This window comes from Anthonomus grandis, chromosome 3 (assembly GCF_022605725.1).
Source record: "Anthonomus grandis grandis chromosome 3, icAntGran1.3, whole genome shotgun sequence".
Lineage (NCBI taxonomy): Eukaryota > Metazoa > Arthropoda > Insecta > Coleoptera > Curculionidae > Anthonomus > Anthonomus grandis.
This window is the reverse complement of record NC_065548.1, coordinates 3,539,667-3,565,835: the sequence shown is the minus strand read 5'-3', so window position 1 is coordinate 3,565,835 and position 26,169 is coordinate 3,539,667. Positions and strand designations below refer to the sequence as shown.

The following is a 26,169-nucleotide window of genomic DNA, read 5'->3' as shown; positions in this document are numbered from 1 at the left end:
AGCCCCTTTTCTCAAATGGTACGACCATCTAAAATACGGCGAAAGAGAATTTTCCTTTAAAAAAAGACGCGTCGCTTTTTAAATTTGGCGCTTTAAAAGTTTACTTCAGCGCCGTCTCCGACCATTAAAAACGTCGTCTTAATTACAGATGTCTACTTAAAAAAAAACAGATTTAGGCGCGACCTGTGAGCAAATAATCAAACTACCCCGGACGCCCTCTTTAGGTGAACTGTGAAACGACTCGCCCTCGCGAACCTCGTTCGAGTCCGCCATCTTGCGCGTTGTTTGAGTTTTTTTTTTCGCTGGTTTCTAGTTGTGAATTTTCCCCGGAAAAATGGAAATTTCCAAGGGAAAACTGAAGGAAATGAAACTTTGTAGGTTCTGTTTGAGTGGCGACGAGTCAAAGTTGAGCAGCATTTACCGGAAAGAGCCGAAAACTGTGCCCTTACCGATACAAATTATGAGCTGTTTATCAATCGAGGTAGGAAATCTGTAATTTTATGGTTTTAAACTGTAGTTTTGCTAAACGGAAGATTACTGCTAATAAGATATGTTCTGGGAATTACCAATAATAATTCAAACCAAAATGTAAATATTTATATAATAGTGTTATGTAAACAATTTGTACTTGTACACCTCAGGACACTCAAGTTTCACTTCCTCCCTATAAGAATTTAATTTGTCCTGCATTCAGGTATTCGCTGGGGATGGACTTCCCGAGCTCATCTGTGAAGACTGCAAAAAACAAACTCATAAGTCTTACACATTTAAAGCAAACTGTAAAAAATCCGATGAGGCTCTTAAGGTAAAACTAATTTACTTATCAATAAGAAACTCTTAATAACTAAGACATTTATTTTAGAGTTACCTAATAACTGGCAAGTTAGTGAAACCAACTTTAAAAAAAATCCTAGTGGAGCAAGAACCTCTAAAAGAGACCGTTCCTAGCAACACACCAGCTAGAAAACCACCTCCACTCACAGATATGAAAACAATGCTCAAAAGAGATGCTCCTGCAGCAGACCCTGTTCAGGATCCATCAGATATAAAGAGAATGAGACTGGAAGATGGCACTGAAGTGATAACTTTGTGCATTTCTGAGGAGTTTCAATCACAAGAGGTTAGCTTATACCAATGTTGAAAAACCCCCAATATTTTTTTTTTTTTTTTAAATCCTTTATTTAGAAATCAAAACAATTAACAAGTTATAATAGGTAACAATATACAGTAAACTATAATATAAAATCCGAATTAAGGTAATCTCCTAAGCAATACTTATAGTATTGGTACCGGAGATGACGCCCATAATTTCAATCAAAAATAAAAATAACAAAACATATACTCTCTTAAGCTTAAAAAAAAACAAAAAAAAACCCTATCCAACACAATTTAAATGTTTAAAAATAGTTATACATAGTCCCAATTAACCAGGAATAATTTTAATCTTTTTACAAACAAATTGTACGATTTTAAATTCTTTAGTTCTGATGGTAATCTGTTATAAACCTGTGTAGCTGCAGCCAGTGGGCTTTTCAGTGCCTTATCTGTTCTAGCATTGTCCAAACATATATTTGAATAATTCCTCAAATTATGGTTATGAATTTCATTAACATACTTTATTTCTGTATTGGATTTATATTTAAGATTTATTATCTCATATATTTATTTACATTGTTCCAAATTTAATAAATATACTATTGGTTGAACAGATAAGGATTGATAAATGATCTTTGTTGGCGTCAAATAATCAATATTAAATAAAATTTTTAAGGTTTTTCTTTGCAGAGTTTCTATTTTAATCAAATTTGTGTTATAACATGTTCCCCATACTGGTATTTGATATCTGACCACTGAAAGAAAGAACGCATAATAAATTTTATACCTAGCATTGTCAGTTAAGAAATATTTACATTTATTAAGTGCTCCGATCAATGATATTATTTTGCTATTAATGTGTTTAATATGTTCATTCCAACTTAGTTGCTCATCCAAAAAGAGTCCTAAATATTTTATGCTATCAACACTCCACAATTGTTTATTGCTATGTCACTTTTGCAAGTATCTACACATACATATTGCTTTCTATTTTCTAGATATGTTCTAATTAAATTAAGCACAGTACCCCTAAATCCCATTTGTTCAAGCTTACTAATTAATATGTTATTACTAACAACATCAAATGCCTTCCGAAGATCGATAAAAATCGCAATTACCATATTTCCTTGATCTAGTTTTTGTAAAATGAAATTGGTTAGGTCAAAAGTAGCACTAAGTGTACTACTGTTATCTAGAAATCCATGCTGAAACAAATCATACTTTACAAATCTTTCAATAAAAGAGAGCATTCTTTTTTTTATTAGTTTTTCTATTATTTTTGAAAATATGCTAAGTAATGAAATAGGTCTATAGTTATTTTTTGAAGATTTTTGCCCCGACTTATAAATTGGATAAATTTTGGAAATTTTCAAGTCTTCAGGAAATTCACCAGTAATAAAAACTTGATTTATTAGTTTAGCCAATATGGGAATTATGTGCTCTTTAACACTAACCAGATCATGCACTGAGACATTGTCATGCCCAGGAGAAGCATTTCTTTTAAGGTGCAACAACGTATCATTAATTTCATTTTCATTTATTGGACTTTAAAATAGACTTTGATTATTTACTATTTCGTTAAACATAATATTTCCATTGACATTATTTTTTTCCGTTTCAACTTCCTTAACTATTTCTAAGCCTATTTGAGAAAAATACACATTCAACGAATTTGCTTTTTCTACACGGTCTGTAATTAAATTTCCATCAATTTCTAGTTCAGATATAGCTTCTTTATTTGGAGTATTTTTTATAAATGAGTTTATAATTTTCCATTGCTTTATTGAATTATTACCTGCTTCTAACCATTTATTTTTAAAATACATGTTTTTTAAAGTTTTAATCTTGTTGTTTACTGAATTTTTAAGTTTTTGAAAGGTTTGTTTAAGATTTATGTTATTAGAATCCTTTTTGTAAGCCATATAAGCTTTATCTCTTATCTTAATCAATTGCAAAAGTTCGGGAGTAACCCAATTATTATTTTGATGGCATTTAATCGTTTTAGTGTACTGAGCAGCAGTTTTTGATTTATCAATAAGGTTAATTAAGTCTGAAAATGAATTTATTGTATAATCTTGATTATCAAAATTACTAATAAAATTAGTTTTATATTTCTCATTGTTAACTCCTTTATGTTGAATGTGAATCTTTATATTATTCTGTTTTATTTTAATTTTTACATTAATTGATAATTTTCTATGATCTGAGAGGAGATTATCATGTACCCTTACATCTTACATTACATTACAGAAGAATTTAGATGTAACTTTACATTACATCTAAAATTTAATGATGAGGAACATATTACATGATCAATAAGTGTTTGTGTTGTATTAGTTATCCTAGTAGCATTTTCTCTATTTATTTTATTTGCTATTACCAATCCATTCAATAAAATTAAATCTTTATAATTTTTTGTTGCATAGTGAGAAGATTCGAGTAAATCAACATTCATGTCTCCTACAATAATATGATTAGATGAATATTTATTTATTATTTGTTCAAATTCTTTTAGAAAATCGTTAGTTTGGTATTGTGGAGGTCTATATATAATACTAATTTTAAGATCTTTGTTACCCACAGCAATACAAATCCAATTACACACTTTACTACTGTCACTCTTTTCAATCAGGGTGTACTTTATAGTTTTTTTAAAATAAATAGCTACTCCCCCTCCCCTAGTTTCCCTACAAGAATGTATTGATGAATATCCATCAATTTCATAATGTGGAGTTTCATTTGAATACAACCATGTTTCACTTAACAATAAAATATCACTTGTCACTGAACAGCTCAAATCATCAATTTTATTACGCACACTTTGGATGTTCATGTATTCAATGTTAATACTATTGTCTTCGTTAATTAGTTTTTTAAATCACATTCATCTTCGATCAATTTAATGCTGCTGTTATCAGTTTTACGCATCAAAATACTTCCATCTTGGCTAACCCACAAATACTTATAACCATTAGAATTTTTAAATTGTTTCGCCTTTTTAAACAGTTCAAAGTTTTGTTTTGTGAGGTCATGATTTATATATATAGGTTCCGGCTGATTAACTTGTCCAATTATTTTATCAGTCGTTACAGTTGTGTTTTTTTTATTCATCATCCATTCTTTTTTTTGCTCTGGATCATCAAAAACAACTTTAATTGGTAACGAACTTCTCTCTTGCTTGGTACTTCCTAATCTATAGGCTTTCTGGACTTTATTATGAGGGACTTTTAGTACATTAGCAATTTTCTTGACAATCTCAGCGACATTTTCATTATTTTTAAAGGGAACTCCATGTATAACAACATTATTCTTTAATTCATGTTGCTCTCTTTTATTCAACTGCCTCTTTATGATATAGATTTCTTTTTTAAGTTCTGCATTGATAATAACCTGCTCTTCATATTTATCAAATAGCTTGTTAAATTTAATTTCCATTTCTGAGAGCTTAGCCATTACGTTGGCTATTGTATATGTGTCTTTAGACTCTGTAGCATCTCTGGACTGGTTTGAACATTTATTACATTTCCATAAGGAATTAGATCGCTCCACCTTCTTGAAAGCCGTTTTACTTAGCTTTAAACACTCTCTGTGTGACCATTTTTCACAATGGTCACAACAGAGAGCTTCATCGTTGTCTCCCACATTCTTACGGCAAATATCACAATCGTCTGATGAAGAAGGCATATCGAACCAAAAAACCAAATATACCGCACTAGAGTTAACCAAAATAAATACCTTGAAATCCAAAAAACCACTGCACTACAGTTCGATATTCTACAGGTGTGCGATGCGACGAGACGGCCAAAAAATTCCCATGTATTGTTATAATTATTGTAGGTATGTACGTATATCAGTATATCGGAATACAATGGGAATCCATTGACTATCTTTAATGTTCTAATTACTTGAAACTTAGAAGCTAGACCTGAATTTCAAGTTAACCATTCACTAGAACAAACTTTACAAATACTGTATAACAAAAATTACTTATATAGGTCAATTTGATCTCAGTAAAACTTAGCAAAAAAGAGAATAACTACGGGACGCGTGTATATTAAACTGACTTGAAGAAATATGTAATAATATAATAATTCCTATTTAAAGGAAACCAGCCAGGATTCAGTAGCACCCAAGGAACCCGTTGGCAGCAGCAGCTTAAAGTTTGATATTTCACAAGAAGAGGAGGTTTTCGAACATCTTCCTCCTGCACGAGAAGAAGATGAAGTGGAACAAATCGCAACGGCTATCTTTACATGTAATATATGTGAGAAGACGTTTCCATTGGAACAGTTGCTCGATCTTCATCTGGTCAATCATGTTAAAGAGAGAAATTTTGCTTGTAATTTGTGCGATCTGATGTTTTTCTCGTAAGTAGCATATTATGAAAAGCTTATTTGAATTTATTTTTATTATTTTACGTTTTTATTTTGTTAAATTGGTTTTTGTTTTGGGAGATAAAAAAAAAGTCATTTATTTTCAACAGGCTTGTTACCCAATTACAGGAAAAAATTTGATTTGAAAAACGAAAAGAGAAACAATAAAAATATGTTGAAGTTGGTACTTCAGCACATGCAAAGCAGGAAAGAAAACAAAGAAAATAACAAATTATGTGTGTACACAGATAAAAAGGATCTCTTAACATAAAGTAAAACGAGTTTAAACCAAGGCCGCCATATCTTTCGATATAGCCAAATGAATATTACCTTAGGAAAAACTTACCACATCCTTAGCTTTAGTCTACTACTATTTTGAATTGTTAAGTAAATATGTCCTAATTGTAAGAACAGCAAATTATTTAGTTATTTGGTCTGAGAAAAAAATAATAATTTTCTCTCCCCAAGGTCATTATGTTTTTGGTACAAGAGTCTTAATCTTAACTTCAAAACGTGTTATCTTCTCATATGTACATAAATGTACTTATCTGAAAGACATTTCTTTGACGGAAATAAATGAATGGCTTAAAATCTAAAAATTTAATGGATACAAGATCATTAAGTTCTTACGTCAAATATTAAATATCTTGTATTTAGAAATTATTTACTTGACCCAAAAATTATTATTTCGGTTTCGGAAGATAACTTTTCGAAATTTCGTAATATAACTCACAAAAAAATATAAAATTAAGTTAAGCCTATCAGAAAACACTATAATATTAATTATAAAGGTACTTAGACAGCTTCACACAATTTTACATTTTTTTGTGGATTACGACTGTTCACAACCACATACGTATACGAGTATATAATATCTTTATTGTATTTAAAGCCCCTTTATAATTATGTTTTTTTTTTATTAAAATGTATCTTATGTTTTCATTTTTCATAAACTGTTTTTGATTTTACTTTTTATATTTTATTCACTTAAATAAGTTTTCGCATTCAATAAAAATTTATAGAGCTTGTTACGAGGTTTTTTCGAGGATATAAAAAAGAAAAGAAGATAAAATATTAATAACACACTTTTATTTTATATTATGGAAGTCATAAGTTTCACAAAATACATATACTAATATTATATCGTTAATATTTAACGTCAACGCAAAATTAAACTCTATTATGCTATGAGCATCAAAAAAAAATTTTAAAAATCTGTAACACTTATTGCACTAGTCTTATTTTTTAAAATTATTTTATGAAACCAGAAGGTAATAACTATTGTCTAGGCTTATGGTTTCTAAGTTATTTACATTTCCAAAACTCTATTACTTGTAGCTAATATCTGCTAACCAGACTAACCACCTATGCATAACTTAATAGAATATCCTGAAAAAATTAACATGATGAATGACAATAAAACATTGAATTTATTCCTTACTATTACGATCACACTGTATATTATACATATATTTTTCGATATAAGAGAAAAAATTAAACGTATATTTTTATAAAAAAGGATTACTTCTCACAGTTACATAAATGTTTGCGCCAAGGATATTTATTTTGTCCTAAAATGGTACGATTCTTAGCTCGAAATAATTATCTTATTTAAAGTACATAACAGTGGCGTGTCGTGAGGTTTGTGCCAGGAGGGGCACAGTAAAAAAATAAATTTTTGCAACGCCACGCCTAAAACTCGTTAAAAAATGGTCTCTTTTTTTTAATAATGATATCATATGAAACAAAAAAAACGAAAACAATGGCACGTTTTGAATAAAAATTTACCTATCTCTTTTACCTAAATTGAATCCAGGATCGATTGAACTCAACGAAAAAAAAAACTGTAATATCAGAGTAGTCTTTTAATATCATATAAGTCAGTTCACTAAGAATAAAGGCATTTTCTTAGTACGAAAAAGGAACCATAAAAATAAGGTAAGTATTTACTATTTACATGGATTATTGTTATGTTTAGGTATATTTTAGAATACCAATTTCGAGATCATTTTATTATAATAACATATTTACACATTATAAACAAGCGAGAGGAGCTATTTTTTAAAACAGAAATCCGCTCTACGGCGCTTCATGGAAATAAATTTTTCTAATACTTTGTCATCAAAATTATTTATTTCATGCACCAAATTTCGATTAATGGACATCATAGCCAGAGCATTTAGTCTATCATTAAGCATGGTATTTCGCAAAAATGTCTTTATGCGTTTAAGCGTAGAAAAAGTACGTTCTGCTTCTGCCGTGGTCATTGGAGTTGTCACTATAATTTTTAATATTTTTGATGTTTCAATTAACGTCTCATGAAGGGTATCGTCCATGATAAATGAAAGAAGATTCATTGCTCCAACAATTTCTTTTAAATCATCTCTCGAATAGATTACCTCTAATTCTGTTCTTAGCCTTGATTTGGTCAGCATTGGATAAAATGAAGCTACATGATCTAAAACTGCTACAGGAAACTTTTTTGAATATTCTGAATATTTTTCTGTATTAAACAGTAAGCGGCTTGCAAATGACCCCGATAGGAAAAACGATCCTTCATTTGAGTTGTAATTGTATCACAAATTTCTTTGGCAATAACACTTCGAAAATTATCATCGGTTCGTCTTCTCTTAGGCGTAGGAAATTCGGATTCGACAATCTTTTGAATCGAATCAGTTTCATTTCGGATATTAGAAATATTTTTCTCAAAAATTAACAATTCTTTTTGCAACTGAACGCTGTCTTTATTTTTAGATTGAAGTTGATTGTACAGTATGTCAACGTGTGGTAAAATTCTGTGAAAAAGTGTTAACCAAAATACAAACTCTGGATCTTCCAATGCTCTTCGTAGACCGGAAGCTTCATTTGACGTAACGCCTTTTTCACACCTACTTTCAATTTCTTCAAACACTTCTATAAGTTTTTCGCGATTTTCATAAACAAAATTAACTGTGCGAATATTATAGTTCCATCTAGTAACAACCGCTCTTGGTAATCTTTTATTTATGATTTCTTGTAAAACGTCACCCCGATGAGATGAGTTTGAAAAAAAAACGGGTCATCGGCCTTTTATCATCGGCCAATCGAAACTTAGGAAAACAATCCCGGACTAGTTCAGGATTGCCCTGTGAAAATAGCTATATAGCTATATTAGCTTCTAAAGAATATTTTAACGCAAACGTCCACCATTTTGTTTAAGATACAATAATAATTTACACAAAAGCTTTTAAAAATCAATGCATGCTTATTTAGTTATTTATAAACTAATCTAGGTATACCTATAAGAAAGTAAAAAATGCATTATAGCCCTACTGAGTATTTTAAACCTACACACGCATATATAGGTACCGGTATAATTTAAAAAAAGAAATAAAAACCTGAAAAACCACATATATTTATAATATAAATATACCTTCAAAAACAGGCCACAAGTGTTCCAAAGCATTCCGCTTTAAAAAAGAGAAAACTTCACTTACTTCAACTTCAAAATTCATGTTGTCCATGTTGAAAAAACCAAATTCACACACAAAAATGCGATTATACATCGTGTCGCGTTGACAATGCCGCGTCTAACTTGCTAATGATTGGAACGACCAAAGGACAAAGTTCCGACAAAGGGAAAACACCGGGGTTATACCTACGCGACCCAACGCAAAGCACCTGTGACGTTAAAGCAAGAACGTACTCTAAACAAGTATCGATAAATTCACAATTTTATTCTTAAAGACAGTTGTCTAATAGCAAGGATTTAATTCGCTAAGATAATTAGAAAATAATGCGAAGAACGTGGATTCTCTTTTGACAAGATAACGTGAGTTTGAACTAAATGTATATCCTTAATTAAAGATAATTAACAGCCAAGATAATATATTTTCTTGTAATAAGAAGTCATTTTTATCTGTGTATAAAAATGATTAATGTTCGAGTTCGTTTAGTTTTAATGAGTTTCAAAAAAATTCTAACATTCAAAAATGAATACATTATGTCAAAGTTACTACTCCGTTTGTAGAAGATCAGACATGATAAAACATCAACAAGTCCACGCGGACACAAAACCCTTCAAATGCTCGGTGTGCGACAAGGAATTTGCCCGAGAAGGAGTATTAAGACGTCACGAACAAACCCACCCGGAGACGCCGAACTACGTGTGCCAAGAGTGCGGCAAAACCTTTTTACAAGAAACCGACTTGGAGCGGCATATGTCGAAACACGAAAAATCACGGCCGTTCGAGTGTCAGGAGTGCGACAAGAGTTTCGTATTTAAGCAGGTTAGAAATCAACCGAAAAGACGAATGTCTCCTTTCATTTCTTTCTACGTTTCTTTAATTTGTGTGCCTGTGTGTTTTTTTTAAGGGATTAGAACGTCACATAAACTCAAGCCACAAAGAAGCACAACATTACAAGTGCAACTACTGCGAGGCAGGTTTTAGCACCCTGATCAGACTGACGCGTCATATTACCCACCACGCGGGCCTTAGACCTTATCCGTGTAGAATATGCGGAAGAACGTTTCTCCTCAGTCACCATTTGACGAGACACATGAAGGGCCATTATGGACCTCAGGTGGATACACTCGGTCGGCACCGTTGCGACATCTGCAGCATGTCGTTTAAGAGGATGGACAGTTTGCTGAATCACACCGCTATTCATAGCATGGTTAATTTGAAGTAAGTCGTTTTTTTATCCATAGTATGAAATTCGTTTATTAGGTAGCATTTCGTTTAAATAGGAATTTATTACCTTAATTGTTTGCAAAATGTTGGCTATTTATTTTATTTACAAAGTCTACAGTAAGAAACCAATTATAAAGTTGGCTATAAAGCAAGTTTGACGTATTGTACTATTTGCTTTAAATAAATAATTGATGTATTAAAAATATCATATTCACTCTCTAAATAATTGTAGAGGCGACACATGGATATTACAGGAGAATTTAGGTGATAGTTGATTCGAGCACGTTCCACCCTAAATAGCAATGGACATCTTGTCCGGTAAACAGGTACATTAAAAGCTATCAGACCCAACAAATTTAAATCTTCTAATTCTTATTAATTTGGACAAAAATGTCAGACATGCCATTGGTATTTCTTAGCCTTTCCAGACTCGTTGAATTAAATTTATCCATTATCTCCAATTTGGGTATATGCAGCTCATATAAACTAGTACAATACTCCCTTTAGAATTATATATTATAGGAGGTACAGGTAGACCTCGGTTATCCGTCAGGCGTCGGGACCAGGGTGCGACGGATATGAGAAAAAGACGCAAAATAGAAAAAACTGTGTGTATATTATGCAGTGTTTGTTGCACATTAACCAAACTCTTATAAAGATTTTCACACCTATTCCACAAGAAACAACAGTAATCTTGTACCTGACTTTGGTTGTCTGGTTAGATCCAGAAATGGTTCAAGATATTTAGCATTAAAATTTTTATTTTAAATATTCATGCATAATTTTATTTGTGTCATTTAATATGTTTAATTGAATTTGACTTTTATAAGTACTGAATTTGTATACAGTGCGAACGTAAAGGTTGCAATAAATTCATTTAAAATTCAGGGGTATGTTAAAAAAAAAAACGCTCGGACATGTCGATTTTTATTTTTAACTGCGGGTTTTCTTACTATAATTTTATGTATACAGGGTGGCACAAAAATAAGTTACGGTCATCAACGTAATTTTTTTAAATGTAAACACCTATTTTTTATTTTAGATTTAGCTTCTACATCAAATTCTAAGTACATTTCATGTACCATGTCCTATACCTAAACTCGACCGTTGACGATTGAACACAATAAAAGGCTTTTTTTGGAAGAGTTATTTATATCAAGCAAGAATACATAAAAATATTTTAATTAATTTATTAAGTGTTGAAAATGGCTGCCACGAACCTCTTGGCAATATCCCAGTCGATGCTGAAATTCTTGTAAAACGTTATCGATAACAGAAGGTTCTATCAATCTTATTTCTTCCGTTATTCTAATTTTTAAGTCTTCAATGTTGTTTGGCCGATTAACATAAACTTTGGACTTAAGATACCCCCACAAAAAAAATCTAAAGGAGTCAGATCCGGCGATCTGGCCGGCCATTCAATTGCACCCCTCCGACCAATCCAACGTCCAGGGAAAACGGTATCCAGGTACTGGCGCACGGGATGAGTGTAATGGGCTGGAGCTCCATCTTGCTGATACCATAAGGAATTATCTAATATATCCGAGTCTTCTGGATCGGGGTATAAAGTGGCAAGGCATGGAACCAAGTCATTTTCTAAAAACTCTAAATACCTCTCACCATTCAAGTATCCTTCAAAGAAAAAGGGCCTTATAACCCTGTTTTCAATCACCCCCGCCCAAACATTTACTTTTTGAGGGACTTGGCTGTGGCACTCCATCATGCAGTGCGGATTGTCAGTAGCCCAATATCGGCAGTTTTGCCGGTTTACACTACCATGAAGACAAAACGTTGCCTCATCAGAAAATACAATTTTTTTTGAAAATTGTGGATTAGCATGACACAAGTCCATAAGTCTCTCACAAAATTCTAAACGCCTATCTGGGTCATCTTCATTTAGTTCATGAACCAACTGAACTTTGTGAGGGTGCCATTTATTTATACCTAAATACTTAACGACGGATGTCTGGGATATCTGATTTTCTAACGCAATATTGCGAGTCGTTTTATGGCAATCTTCTTCAACTGCCAGCAAAACATTTAGTTGCTTCTCTTCTGATATACTTGACCGACCTTTCGTATAATTATCCCTGACATGACCCAAATCCCGATTTTTCTGTTCTATTTTACTGACAGTACTTTGAGATATACGTGGCCTATCAGGATACTTGGCATGATAAATTTCACAGACTTCCATCTGAGTGCGCATCCTGTTTCCATAACCAATCATCATCAAAATCTCTATTCGCTCTCGCTCACTAAGACGTACCATTTTTTGAAATTTTAATTTTATCTTTTGATAAACTTAACACAAGCAAAACTTTGCTTAGGCATCTAAATCAAACTAAATTCACTCAAAATTATTTGATGTCAACAAATTGTGACAAGTTAACAATCAAAAACACCAACAACAAATGTAAATAACCAAACAATAACTGATAGGTTGCTTGATATAAATAACTCTTCCAAAAATAGCCTTTTATTGTGTTCAATCGTCAACGGTCGAGTTTAGGTATAGGACATGGTACATGAAATGTACTTAGAATTTGATGTAGAACCTAAATCTAAAATAAAAAATAGGTGTTTACATTTTAAAAAATTACGTTGATAACCGTAACTTATTTTTGGGCCACCCTGTATACATAAAATTATAGTAAGAAAACCCGCAGTTAAAAATAAAAATCGACATGTCCGAGTGTTTTTTTTTTGAACATACCCCTGAATTTTAAATGAATTTATTCCAACCTTTACGTTCGCACTGTATATTATACCGATAAATTTTCTATCTATAAATATTCTACAGCTGAAAATAAAAGTCTTTTTAAATAAGTAATAAACTTAGAACATTGAAAGGCGGGAACAGACTAAGCAAACATTGTTAAGCAACAGTTGATCAACTCGTGAGTTGGCTCAATTTATACGTGTTGCTCAACTGTTTACAAACTGTTGCATCATGTTCGCTCCCGAGGCGGTACATCAAATGTTGACCAACAGTGCGTCAACAGCTTCGCCGGCGTATACGTGCGCAAACTTGTCAATATGCGTTTAGTTTAATGCAGGCATTCGAGAGCGGTACATCGGCCGAGTAACGTTCAATTCATTTGAAAATGTCGCACGATTGGTCAGAAGACCAAGTTCTAAATTTGATAGAGCTTATAAGGGAACATTCAAATATATGGAATCCCGAAAATGAAGCTTATAAAAACAAAAATAAACGAACTGACGCATTCAATATTATAGCGACCGTTCTAGAAGTATCCCGAGAAGAAATTGAGAGGAAATGGAAAGTTCTGCAAACCCAGTTTAGACGGGAATGTGCAAAAGCGTCACAAAATCTGGCCAATGAACAAATGAATTATACATGTCCCGTTGGTTTGGATATAAATATTTAATGTTTTTAAAAGACAAGAATACACCAAAACATACAAGAGATACTCAAGAACAAGTAAGTAAACTTTTTTATTTCTTTATAATGAAACATATTATTTTATTCCATTCTGTCTTGCCAAGGCACTCTTCCATGGCCTGAAAAATAATGTGCAAATTTTTCTCGAACTTCCTGTGCTGCTCTGGTTGATTTTCTACCAATTCTATTTAACTTCATAAATGTAGATGAAGTTTCTGGTTCGTTTCGCCAAGATCCATGAACCAAAATGCCCGTTGAAACATCTTCATTGTCATAGGTTCCAGGGGGAGCATAACAGCCCATGATTGTTTTAGTATTTTGTAAAAAATTATGTAAGTAGCAACATGTAAGAACAATTATTTCAGCAGTAGTAGGTTGCAAAAGCAAGGGCTTTCGCAAAACTCGAAATACAGACGACATAACGCCAAAAGCATTTTCCACTACTCGTCTTGCTCGCGATAATCTGTAATTAAATGAGCGTTGGAACGTCGCCTTCAAATGTTCGCCGGGAAATGGTTTCATCAGGTTCTCCTGTAGAGGAAACGCATCGTCGCAAACAAATACAAAAGGTGTTGTTCCGTCCTGTTGTCCTGGCAGGAGTTTTTCAGCTGGTAAATTTAAAGTACCATCATTTAGTTTTCTCGCGAAGAGTGTATTTTTAAAAACACCACCATCTGAAATTCGTCCTTGACATCCCACGTTTACGTATAAAAATCGATACTTTGCATCTACTACTGCCATAAGGACAATACTGAAAGTGCCCTTGTAATTATAATATTCGCTTCCACTCCTAAAGGGGCATTGTAGTACGACGTGTTTACCGTCAATGGCTCCTAAGCATTGAGGAAAATTCCATAAGTTTTCATAGTCATCGGAAATTTTGAGCCACTCTTCAGGTGAATCTGGTAACTGAAAAAAAAACATTATTTAAAAAAAGGATGGATATCCAACTAAGGCCGCAATTGTTCATTAAGTGCCCTATGACCTCCCAACATCTAAATATGTACTCTGCATATTATTATTATTATACCCATACTATAGGCATTTATACTTTGTTTCAGGACTTGGAAAACACGCAATACGAGGATTCATCAGAAACCATCCTTACTGAAGGTTCCTCAAGCATTCTTCAATTACAGCAAGCAGAAACACCTCATGACACAGTGAAGCAGTTGGCAACAATAAGAAAGAACAATTCTGGAAAGCAGTTAAACCCTTTGGATTCTCATAATATTGGAATAAGATCAGAACCGTCACAACGAGCCACCGTAAGGCAGTTGGTTCCAGTAGGAAAAAAAACCTCGGGAAAGCGCCCAAATTTGTCTGATCCTCAAATGGATGAAGCTTTTAAATCAATAAAAACACTTACAGAAAATCGAAGAGTAAGGGATAGCTTTGAAGTATATGGGGAATACGTGGCAAATAAATTAAGATGCATTTGTTCGAGCTGATGTAGAACATAAAATTAATTGCGTTCTCCATGATGCTGATATGCGAATAATTTATCATTCACACGGGCAGTTTACTACAAGAACAACGAATTTGCCACTACCAACTGTATCACCTGTCTCAAGTTCGCTTTCTTACGCACCAGCTCCATCTCCTTATTATACATCAACAAGCATTCAACATCCTTCTGATCAAGATAGTCCAAATGAACATAGCTTTATTGACGCCCTAATTGGATCCCAAGCGGATAACTCTACGGACATTTCATAAAAACTATATTACGTTCTTATATGTTTTTATTTGATTAAATAAGGAAAAAAGAATTTGATTTCTTTTCTTACCTGAATATGATCTGCCAATGCTTCTATAAAGGCTTCGCAAGTTTCGGGAACTATAGTACCAATTAGCTGTTTAGAAATTTGAAATAGATACATTAGACTGACATATGAATCTCCAGTGGCTAAAAACCTTTAAGTTATCATTAATCTTGTTTTCACGCATATGGCTTCCCGAAAGCAAAGTTTACTGAATAAAATACAAGTTGCTTCACTCGGCGAAAAACCTTTTATCTTTCGATCTCAAAGGCAGGCCGCCGAGCTCCTCGCCGACGGGGAACTAGCAAAAAATGTAAAGGGGAATTCTGGTAAAAGATACCTATTATTTTACGAGTTTCGTCTAATTCGAACTGTAGGGGAAGACGGAGCACGATTTTATAATAACTTTATTATCTGGAATAAAATTATTATTTAATGTACCTACTTGGGAAAAATATGTAAATTGATAATACTATAAATTATTCGTTTTTATAACCACCAAACTAAATAAATTTTACATTATCAAAGTTTACCTAATTCAAGAACTAAATGGTAAATTTTTTTTTGTTAATAATTAGGTACTTAGGTATATTATTAAAGGTTGTTTTGGTACGACTGGTTTCATTAGGATTCATTTTTAAATCAAAGTCAAAAGTTTGTGTGAAAAAATGCATATATTACTGTTACTAAACTTAACAACTAAAGATAGACATAACTACTAAGTAATGGCATGTTTGAATTTTAAATGATTGATTACTACACTTTTTGACGTTTTTGTTATTTTGTCAGACTAATAATAGCATTACCAAAGACATTATAAGTAATAAACGTAATGTTTCATTCATAACCAGCCCAATAATGTGGAATTTTATTGTTTTAAAATTAGTAGTGAGAGAGAAAAGGATGGAGAAAAGGATTGTGTAGTGTACAAATAATTTTCTATATCTATACGTGTTGTTTTCGTCGCTCTTGTGCAATTTTAATTCAAATAATTGTAATAATCAATTAATTGTAATATTTTTCTTGTGACGACGCTGGTGGTAAAAATACAAAAGTCTTTTGCTGTTTTAACGTAAACAAATAAACTTACCGATGAAATTTGGATTTTAATGCTCTACTCTCTTTACTACGATGCACCGTGATCGTTTATTTTGGCATTAATTTTCTCCAAAAAAGTATGAAAACAACAAAAAACTGATAAAACACACTCTAAACACAAAACAAGCCCTTAGACTCAATAATTTAAAGCGTTTATTTGTTTTAATTCCTTGGTAACATCGCTCGAGATTCATTCATTCATAATTTTTGACAGAACTCGAAAAATAGTAAAACGTGCGTAAGACTGTAGCGCAACGTTGCCGAAGTGACTAAATTTTTTAATGCCCCAAGATATTTTTGTTTGGACTGCTGCTTTTAATAATATTTTTGCTTTTAAATTAAGTTGATTTTTCTATGAATTTTATTAATTTTCGATTAGTTTTTTTTCATTATAAGCTCAGTTATGTTTCCGACTCAAATAACCTTTAAAAGGTATTACATTTTTTAATACTTAAAAAGCGGATAAATAGCTCTGGCAAAAGTGCAATATTGTAAAAGAAGGACAAAAGAATAAGAGGAAAATATATTTTGCCATTTTAAAATGTAAACAATGCAGTCTCTTAAGCTGGATTTATACAGACAAATAAAGTAAAATAAGAAATAAAATAAAAATAAAATAAGAGTTAAATGTACAAAAGTTCCATAACGCATTTATATAGCAAAATAATATAAGAATAAAATAAGAAGTTGACCAAAATCCAACTTTCATATTTTATTTTATGTGAAAACGAAACTACGCACGTTATTTTGGTCACAACACACCCTCTCAAGACAGAGAGGTACTATAACCTGGCATGTAATTGGTTACCCTTATTTCTTATTTGTTAATATGTATAAATATATATTTTATATAAATATTTTCATTTTTCGGACATCTAAAAAACATTAAACCACTTCCACGCTTTGTAAAACAACTGTCTACCGAACAATAAGTCGACATTTTAATATAATAGATTATAATAATTTGGCAGTCCACTGAGTCCACCCGGTACAACTAGTAATAAAACGCTCGCACATCAAAACGATTTAAACTCTACTCACTGTGTAACCCAACAGATTCGAATGTAGGAGCGTCGCCCGGCAAATGAAGTGAGGGGCGGTGAATAGGTAATTCGGCGCGTGGAGCCGAGTGAAGCAACTTGTATTTTATTCAGTAAACTTTGCCGAAAGTTTGTATTTTTTTTTTGCAATTTTAGGTCCAATCATAACGATGAGACTTTCAAATGCGCTTGCATTAACTCGAGTAAAGTTTTTGAACAGCATTTGGTCTTCCATTCTTAGTTCTGGTAAAAACTTCCGTTTTCTGTTTGCGAATATACTTCTTTGCCACCACCGTCGCTTTCTGCAGTTACGCGATTTTTTAATTTTCATTAATAAAAACGTGCACCATGCGAGTAAAGCATCGTCTTCGTCGCACATTTTGGCTCGACTGAACGAACTTTTCAGCAACAAGGTTCGCCGATGTTTTCCAACAATCATCGACGTTTGTTTGCCAACAGTTGATCAACTCTTGCTCAACACTTGTTCAGCTGTTGCTCAACAATGTTTGCTTAGTCTGTTCCTGCCTTAAGTTAATAAAAATTATAAAAAGACACAAAAGTTTAAATCAAAGATATACAGGGTGATTCATTAAGAATGGGCAATCTCTGAACTGGAGATACTACACACCAAGATATGGCGATTGAGTTTAACATGTCTTATACAAATATTGCAGGTTAATACAGTAATTAAATTTAGTAAATATTTGGTGTGGTGTGATGTCTGGTTTTTTTATTGGTCCTTTTGAACTTCCTCCTAATCTGAATGGGTCCCTCTATTTAAACTTCCTTGAAGAACAGTTAAACCCACTCCTAGAAGATGTACCACTGTACTAGCCATAAGGCAGTTTGTTTTGAGAGCAAATGAGTATTAAACGTCCGTGGACATATGTTGTTTTACCTGGCAATACTTTTTGAATTATTAACAAATTCTCTATCTTAAAATTATCAAAAGATCCCGTTTGTAGATGTGTAATATGCGATACGTCGTTCGAAACGGCCCAAATGGTAAAAGAGCACATAACCACGCACTTACACGAGCTTCCCTTCCCTTGCGAGAAATGCGACTACAGTTTCGACACTGAAAAACAACTATTGGCCCATGAGGTTAAACATGCCGAAATGGAATATGAGGACCTAATACAAAAAGAGGTAAATTTACGTTTTTTTTTTTAATGGCGAATTCACATTATAATTGTAATACATTTTAAGGTAATTTCGGAAGTCAAAAACCATAAGTGTGACAACACTTGTAGCCAGTCAAGTACGGAAGAAAAAATTAGTAAATTTAATAATAAAAGTCCCCTGGAGGAGTATGAGATGGTATTAGAGCAAGAACAGGGTGGCGAAGTAATATATATAACAAGTTAAAATTCGAAAAATATTTGCAACTCCTTTCAGGTATCTACATTCCATATAGTCAATAACGAAGGCGCTTTAAATGTGGAACCGAAAAAAGAATTAGCTCAGGATCCGGATCATCTGTTTGTTAATGAATTAGAGGAGGAGAAGCCACAAGAAGAACCTCACAACGTGATTAACGAAGATGAAGATTTGACAAGGGAAGACGTTATTAAACCCGTTTATAGAACCCAGGGCACCAAGGTAATCTCATTCCTATTATTTTTTTTTAAATTCATTTTCTAGTGTGAGAGAGTGAAAAAAAGATACTGCTGTAATTTTAGATGTACCAACGTAAAGGGCCGGTGCAACGAAAAGTACCGCGGGTCGAACCGAAAATCCAACCGGTAAAAACGGCCGATCTGAAAGAAATCGACGCAAAACCGGGATTGGGGCCGATCACGCCGGACGCGTTGAGCAGTTTACCCTCGAAGAAGCCGGTCAACGTAAAAGTGGGCGATCAGGTGGTGAAAGTGCAGAAGTTTATTATTAGTAAGGAGGAGATGAAACAGATGGCCAAGATGGGTAAGGAATATTTTATTTGTAAGGAGGATTGTTGGAATGGAGTCCTTCCTAATAAACAGACACTTAACTGTATAACGAAAACCACATTATCCCAAGCGACACATCATATATTATTATCGCTAAATTAATGTTTATTCAACGATTTTTAAATAAATTTTTCGTTTTGGCGTGTTTATCTACCGTATATGGTCTCTGATTAAATTCATTAGACACCTATTTCGAGATTTTTCAATTAAAGTGCAAGGTGTTAAGAACATCCTGACTTTTCGGAGAAATTCAATTTTTTTCCTAAGAATCATCACCAAGTCCTCATAATTCCAAAAGCAAGATATCTACAAATTTGAAGTTTTGCACATAAAATCCCTCATTAATTTCATTGTACGTCAATTTGTTACAGTTTATTTTCGCCAGATACATAAAGAATAAGAAAATAAAATGAATCTAAAATGTTAGCGAAAGCATAGCTCGATTATAGAACTTTAAGAGGCAATTTCTAAGTTATTCTGGTGCTAAAATTAATAAAATAAACAGTTATCATTTCAGTATTAATTCTATTTTTGATATCAATAATTTTCAACCCTTATGATGAAACTCAAATTATTAATCATAACATTAATTTTTTTTAATTGTTTTGATTTCACTAATGTCAGAAGTCATATCCTAGCCAATAAGATCCCAGCTCATTCTCCTATATCCCTACTAAAACCATTTCTGGCGCGAAAATCTTTGACTTCTAGGAGTTTTGAAGAACAAGCCTTTGAAGAAGGTTGTTTCTTGGTATTTTTGCCGATTTTACTCCAATGAAAAGTTGAAAACTCACCTTTTGGGTATTTTAGTTTGTGGATACTAAATGCCATACTGCAATAGTGCAGGATTATAAGTGGTGTAGTTAAGTGCCAACTTTTTCAAGGTTCTTTGTTTAAGTGTCCAGTTTTGTGTTCCCGAGAAAAGGCCAATTCCATTGTATGGTTTATCCACGATTATAAGAGGTAGAAATCTCCACTCATCTACTCCAATAACGTCCACAACATCTACATTGACATTCACTGTTAAACCGATCCACCCAGGTCCCCCATCGCAATCATGCAGCCCTTTTGGAGCCAGGTTTGATCAATGTTTTGTGACGTTTAGTGAACCATGCAGTCAGTAAAACAACCTAACCAGTAAACCAAAGTCCTGTCAACATTCATTAGCTTTACTGTAGTATATTAAATTAAATATTAACCTCAAAATTACATTGTTATCACTCTCATCATTAGATTTTACTACCACACCATTGTTTTGAATAGTTTCATAATAACTAGGTGCATATTAGTTATTTTATTGAAATAGACCGTATAGATCTTGTAAACTGGATAAATAGGCCTATTTCGAAAGTACTCATTTTAGGAACTTTCTCATTACACGAACTTTTAGCCCCAAACAACATAATATAAGATTTTAGTCTTAATATAAACACTATATTTAGGAAGGGCAACATAACTTGTTTTTAAAATAATAAATTTGATTATTAATTTTTCTTTTAATATAGATTCACTTAAAACTGTCTGTTCTTCCTTGTGAGATTTTCTTTCAGGTTTATAGGTATAGTGCTTTTAGTAATTTCCTGTTTTCTTCGTCATCGGGATTTTCTTATTCATCTGGGATAAAACAGGTGGCGCTTATATTTTATTGATCTCTTGTTGAATCCACGCCACTCTACCAAAGTGGTCAGTGCTAGTCGGCTTTCCTTTGAGAAGAACCCCTGAGCTGTCTCTATAGCCTATAGTAAGTCTCCCTCCTTCCATTGGTTCCCTTGTACCCGCTTTCTAACCCTCACTCCCCAATATCTTTACTCTCCTTTTTCCTTCCTGTTATTCCCCATCCCTCCATTCAAATTTTATTTAATCCAAGTATAATTAAAGCAATATTAAAGTAATAAATTTTTATTGATTAATTATAATTATTAATTCTTTATTTTTTTTTATTTTAACAAATTTCAGCGTTTTTTAATTAATATACCAAGTATTGATAAAATTTAAACTTTTAGAAAAAATCTTATAATTAAAAAAATCATATTTACTAAATTGTAGAATATACGCATATCATGCACTATTCTGTTTACAAAAATGGGAAAATTTCGGCATTTAAAAAAATTGATAGAGGATTTACATAACTAGTTTCTAAAATCGATTACTACACCTCAAATATTTGATGAAATTCTTCTGAAAAATCACACCCCTGAATTTTAAATAAATTTAGACATAACTTTTGGAATGCACTGTATGTCATATTAAGAGGGAGGTCTACCTGCGTAAAACGGGGTTAGCTCCTGTACCAAGACAAAAAAAGTTAGAAAGCTCAAATTTTGTGTAGGGATTGTTTATTGGATTATCTAGACGGGATGCTATTTAAAATTTTGAAAATCAAAAAAAACAATGTTGAAAATTTTTATTTTTTATTAAAACAATGTAAAATTGACCATCCCCTGTTCCTTAAATCTAATAAAACATAACACACGAAATATATATGTTGTAAACATTTTTGGTTTCTTTTAAAACCTAACCCAAAAAATAATAATAATTTTGGCTAAAAATTGGGTCTCCATAGGATATCTAGGCAGATCTGGCAACACCGTTCTTGTTTCTTAGGACCCGCAATATTTGCCGGTCAGCTTTCATTGGTCGAAACGGTTTTGATAAACGGGTAGTGCTAAGTAGTCTTGATTTTATTCTAAGTGATATTCGCAATTATTATTTTCCTTTATTTTATTAGTGCATTGTGTTTTGTACTTTCGTGATTGTGTACTTTCGTCGTTGTTTAAAAATTTTCGTTATGGGTCGTAATAAACGAAACGTTGTGGATAAAAAACATTTAGGTTTAGCCACTTTTCGTAAAAGTAAAAAACGTATTTCAAAAAACGTCTGGTATAGTTAAGGTGAAGTGACTTGGTCAAACTCCAAAATTGAGTATGTACAAAATACAATCAACATACTGCATATACGCATTAAAATAAACTGCAAAATATATTACGATATTTAGTGATCGATTCCCGTATATATTTACGGTGGATTCGAGTCTTTCCAGCACAGCCTCCGGCGCGGCGGCCCGTTCAACAATCAATATTTGTCAGATAAAGATAGGCAAGTTCGGCGCGGATAACGTGAAACAGACGAAGATACGAGATTTTCTCGATGCTGCTGGGATTGAATTGTGGACGGGCCGGAAATAGGAAACACAGTCGCGCGCTCAAAAATAGGAAATGCAATTATTTTATACGTTTCATTATTTTTATTTTACAGTTTTCTTCAACTAAACAAATGTAAGCAAAATATTAACTTTTACACAATAAAAGTTATTTATAAACGTAATTTTTTATTAGATATTATATATTATACGACGTGTTACAAATTCCTAGCTCACTATTGGGATCTCGGTAAATATAAGAGTTACGAAGATGGTTAAATTTAGGACGAAGTTTCGCATTTTTGAGCCTAAAAATGTGCCATTTGAAAATTTGTTTAAAAAATATTTAAATTTATATTTCTTGTTGGGGCGCTATTGGACCACCCCTTTTGTACGTGGAAATAATGTTGCGAAGAATCAACCATTTCTTAAGATGCCTGCCATAATATATAGGTCTGTATATGGTAATAATTAAAACAATTTTGAATTTTGTGAGTGTGTTAAAATTAGCATGGTGAAGACTTGGCTCACCCTAAAATCGGTTTCGCGTTTATATTATACTGTAGTTCTTGTTGTTATTCTATTTGTTATATACTGTTGATGTTTTCTTTTATTTACTTTCGTCTCAACTTTTGAACAATAAAAATGAAATTTTTGCGGCCTTTTAATACTAGTGATAATGAATCGAATAGTTGTGGTAAATAGGTATTTTTAGGCATTTCATAATCTGTTAGTTTATGATCGCTTTACCGATCAAATTTTAAGAGAGCATCAATTTTTTAACACGTGTCATTTTTGACCTGAATATATTTTAAACCTGAATTATAATTTTTAAACATAATGTACTTTAAAAAATATCATTAATATTTGCTTAACAAAAAAAATACAGTACTGTTTTTTTAAGATAAAAATTCAAGGTTAAATTAAATTTTTGACATTAAAATTAACGAGTCACTTATTTTGGGTATTATGTCACTTATATTAAATATCAATTTAGAAAATACTATCTCATACGCTCAAATATTGAAAAGAAGAAGAAAATAGACTTATTCACATATTTAAAATATATTTGAATTTAAATTTTTAACAAAACCTTTCGTTATATTTACTTTAATGTAAGTTCAATAAGTCTTAAATACAATAATTTAAATAGATATAATAGATACCGCGAATGAATCCAATTATAATTCATGCCAATGACGAATCCAGTTCTGAAGAGATGGATAGTGATGCTAAATAGATAAGCATTTTTGGACGTAAAAAAATGTGGGTGCAAAATTATGAATACATAGTTAACTTCACTTATATTTGATTTCGATAAGCCCAAAAATTTCATTTTCAATTTCATTTCAATGAAAATTCATTGTTCAGCGGAAATTTTTGGGCTTATCGAAACAAATATCAGCGGAGGCAAGTATAACAATATTCTATTGCAGCACGGCCACGACATTATTTTATACCTATGTAACAACAAACCACCCAACTTTTTGAAATTTTTTTTAATAATTAAAAAAAAAACTGTGTATATTTCATTAAATCTAACTACGACTTTTGCGTGACTTGATAAATGTTTTTGTTGGTTGTAAAATAACTTTTAACTAAATTTTTACTATATATATTAAGCCAGAGAACAACACGTTATATGCACGCCAATGCCCTATAAAGAAACCGCCGCGTGCTAAACGTTTTTAGTTTTTATACTTGTCCAAGTAACTTCACCTAAACTATAAATATAATGCTTTTTTTTGTAATTAATAAGTGTACAAGGTGTCCCAGTATATGGTCTAGAGATGCTCGTAATAAGAGCGAAATATGTAACCGATTTTATTTATTATACAATTTTAAAGTTATTTGAGACCGGTGACTTGGAGTTTTATACAGTTTCCGTGTTTTTGGTAGAGGGCGTTTGTCGCGTTAGTTTTTACTTTTTTAGAACATAATCGCACTTTTAGGTTTTCATAATATGTGAATGACTTAAATTTACTAGATTTTTAGCAATGCAATCCTAAATAAAATAAAATTAATACCTAAGATTATTTTTAAAAAAATATTACGACTTTTGTTAATTCTTATATCTGCCGTATTTTAAAAAGAAGATGAAAAAGAAGATATTTTTAACATATTTACAGATTTTACATTTAGTTCATTTAGATTATTAATTATAGGACTATCATAAACAATTTATTTCAAATATCCCCAAATACAGAAGTCCATGGGGTTTAAGTCTGGACCACGCGCAGGCCAAAGCAAAGGTCCTCCACGGCCAATCCAACGTTCGGGATATTATTCGTCAAGATAATTACGTACCTGTCGAGAAAAATGCGCGAACATATATCTTACATAAAATACATGTTCTGCTTAACATTTAATGGTTTATCTCTAAGTACGAGTCTCCGTTCAAATTATTAAAATTTAATGCCCATTTGTAATTTCAAAAATTAGTACTGAAATGGGAATTAGAGAAAAAAACTTACATTGGCTATCATTGAAAATGGTTCCTTACATCTAAAAAGGAACCACAACTATTACTATCAAATCCAGGGACAGTTGCAAGTTACAAAAAGAAAATTCTGTTTCTTTGTAGTATAAAGCCCTCTTGGATTAATTGTATAGAAGGTAAATCATTGTATTAATAAGTTCTCATTCAACCGATAATCCGTAATTTTAACAGTATTAAAATTTAACTTTCGTTGAGGACATTTCAAAAAAATGTTATAAGATCAATAATATTGCGATAAAGGTATAATTTTAACTCTTACTTTAACTACATACTACATAATGTATTTCTTTTTTGAAAAATGTATTATGATTTTTAAAATATGAAACATCACCATTATTCATTATAGCTATGCCTTATAATTTTTAATAGTCGTTTTTCTTGAAGATTCCTCGTAATGAAGCATTTTGGAGAGTTAAAATGTTGCCCAAACTAAAATATTTTTATGAACATTACCTTTTACCGGAAGTTGATCCACTTTATCCAAAAGGAATACCACTTAGAGACAAAGCAGAAGAATCAAACATATTATTATAATAAAATATAATCATTAGGTTTGTTCTAGCACAATATTTGGAATGGTTTGAAACTAGTTTAGTGTATATCCCAGTTGCGCGTGATTAGCCTGAAACCTCGTTGCAAACGGTTCCATTACGTAATGCCTCACACATTCACCCATAGGGAGTATTATTCGTGTATGGTTTCTGTAATGGTAGCGCATTACGTTCTGTTGATGAAACCGACGTGGTTTTCCAAATCGAAGAATTCCTAATCGAAAAGCTTTTCAGACAGTTTTTGCAAACGCTCAGGAAACAGGAATGTTTCCAAGCATAAGAATTAATTCTGAACGAGAGGCGGACTAAATGTAGAAAATGAAGAAAATGTTCTGGATATGGCTGAAGAGAACCCGAGTGTTAGTACGAGGCGGATTACAAAAGAACTTCGATTAGCATCACATGTAGACGTTTGGAAGACACTTAGGAAAAACGGTTTTAAGCCTATCCATATTCAACCGGTTCAACATCTTCAAGAAGGTGATTTTGGCTTAGGGGTTCAATTTTGTGAATGGATCCCACAAAATCGAGACCTACATAATTACATTTTATTTAGCGATGAAGCTTTTTTTACCCGCAATG

General features: G+C 32.3%; 2 protein-coding genes across 2 annotated transcripts in view; one reads left to right on the top strand and one right to left on the bottom strand.

Annotated features, from left to right (window-relative positions):
* Positions 1-247: 247 nt before the first annotated feature.
* The window catches only part of LOC126733891 (zinc finger protein 2-like), a 29,429-nt gene continuing 3,507 nt past the window's right edge, over positions 248-26,169 (top strand). The window contains exons 1-10 of the mRNA XM_050437338.1: positions 248-481; positions 695-805; positions 863-1,120; positions 5,200-5,462; positions 9,478-9,736; positions 9,822-10,135; positions 18,414-18,597; positions 18,658-18,795; positions 18,847-19,050; positions 19,131-19,371. Of these exons, the coding sequence (XP_050293295.1) occupies positions 335-481; positions 695-805; positions 863-1,120; positions 5,200-5,462; positions 9,478-9,736; positions 9,822-10,135; positions 18,414-18,597; positions 18,658-18,795; positions 18,847-19,050; positions 19,131-19,371 (2,119 nt within the window). The 5' untranslated portion in view covers positions 248-334. The remainder of the gene's footprint in view (positions 482-694; positions 806-862; positions 1,121-5,199; positions 5,463-9,477; positions 9,737-9,821; positions 10,136-18,413; positions 18,598-18,657; positions 18,796-18,846; positions 19,051-19,130; positions 19,372-26,169) is intronic.
* Positions 13,577-15,795, bottom strand: LOC126733897 (uncharacterized). The gene is made up of 2 exons (XM_050437346.1): positions 15,338-15,795; positions 13,577-14,456 (listed from the first exon to the last, which is right to left on the bottom strand). Exons 1-2 carry the CDS (start codon positions 15,428-15,430, stop codon positions 13,629-13,631), a joined length of 921 nt encoding a protein of 306 aa, XP_050293303.1. The 5' UTR covers positions 15,431-15,795; the 3' UTR covers positions 13,577-13,628.

Bases quoted from the DNA above. Each gene is read 5' to 3' on its own strand.
- LOC126733897 (XM_050437346.1), bottom strand. From the start codon at position 15,430: ATGTATCTATTTCAAATTTCTAAACAGCTAATTGGTACTATAGTTCCC. The intron at 14,457-15,337 runs GTAAGAAAAGAA...TTTTTTTTTCAG, and splicing joins CATTGGCAGATCATATTCAG to TTACCAGATTCACCTGAAGA.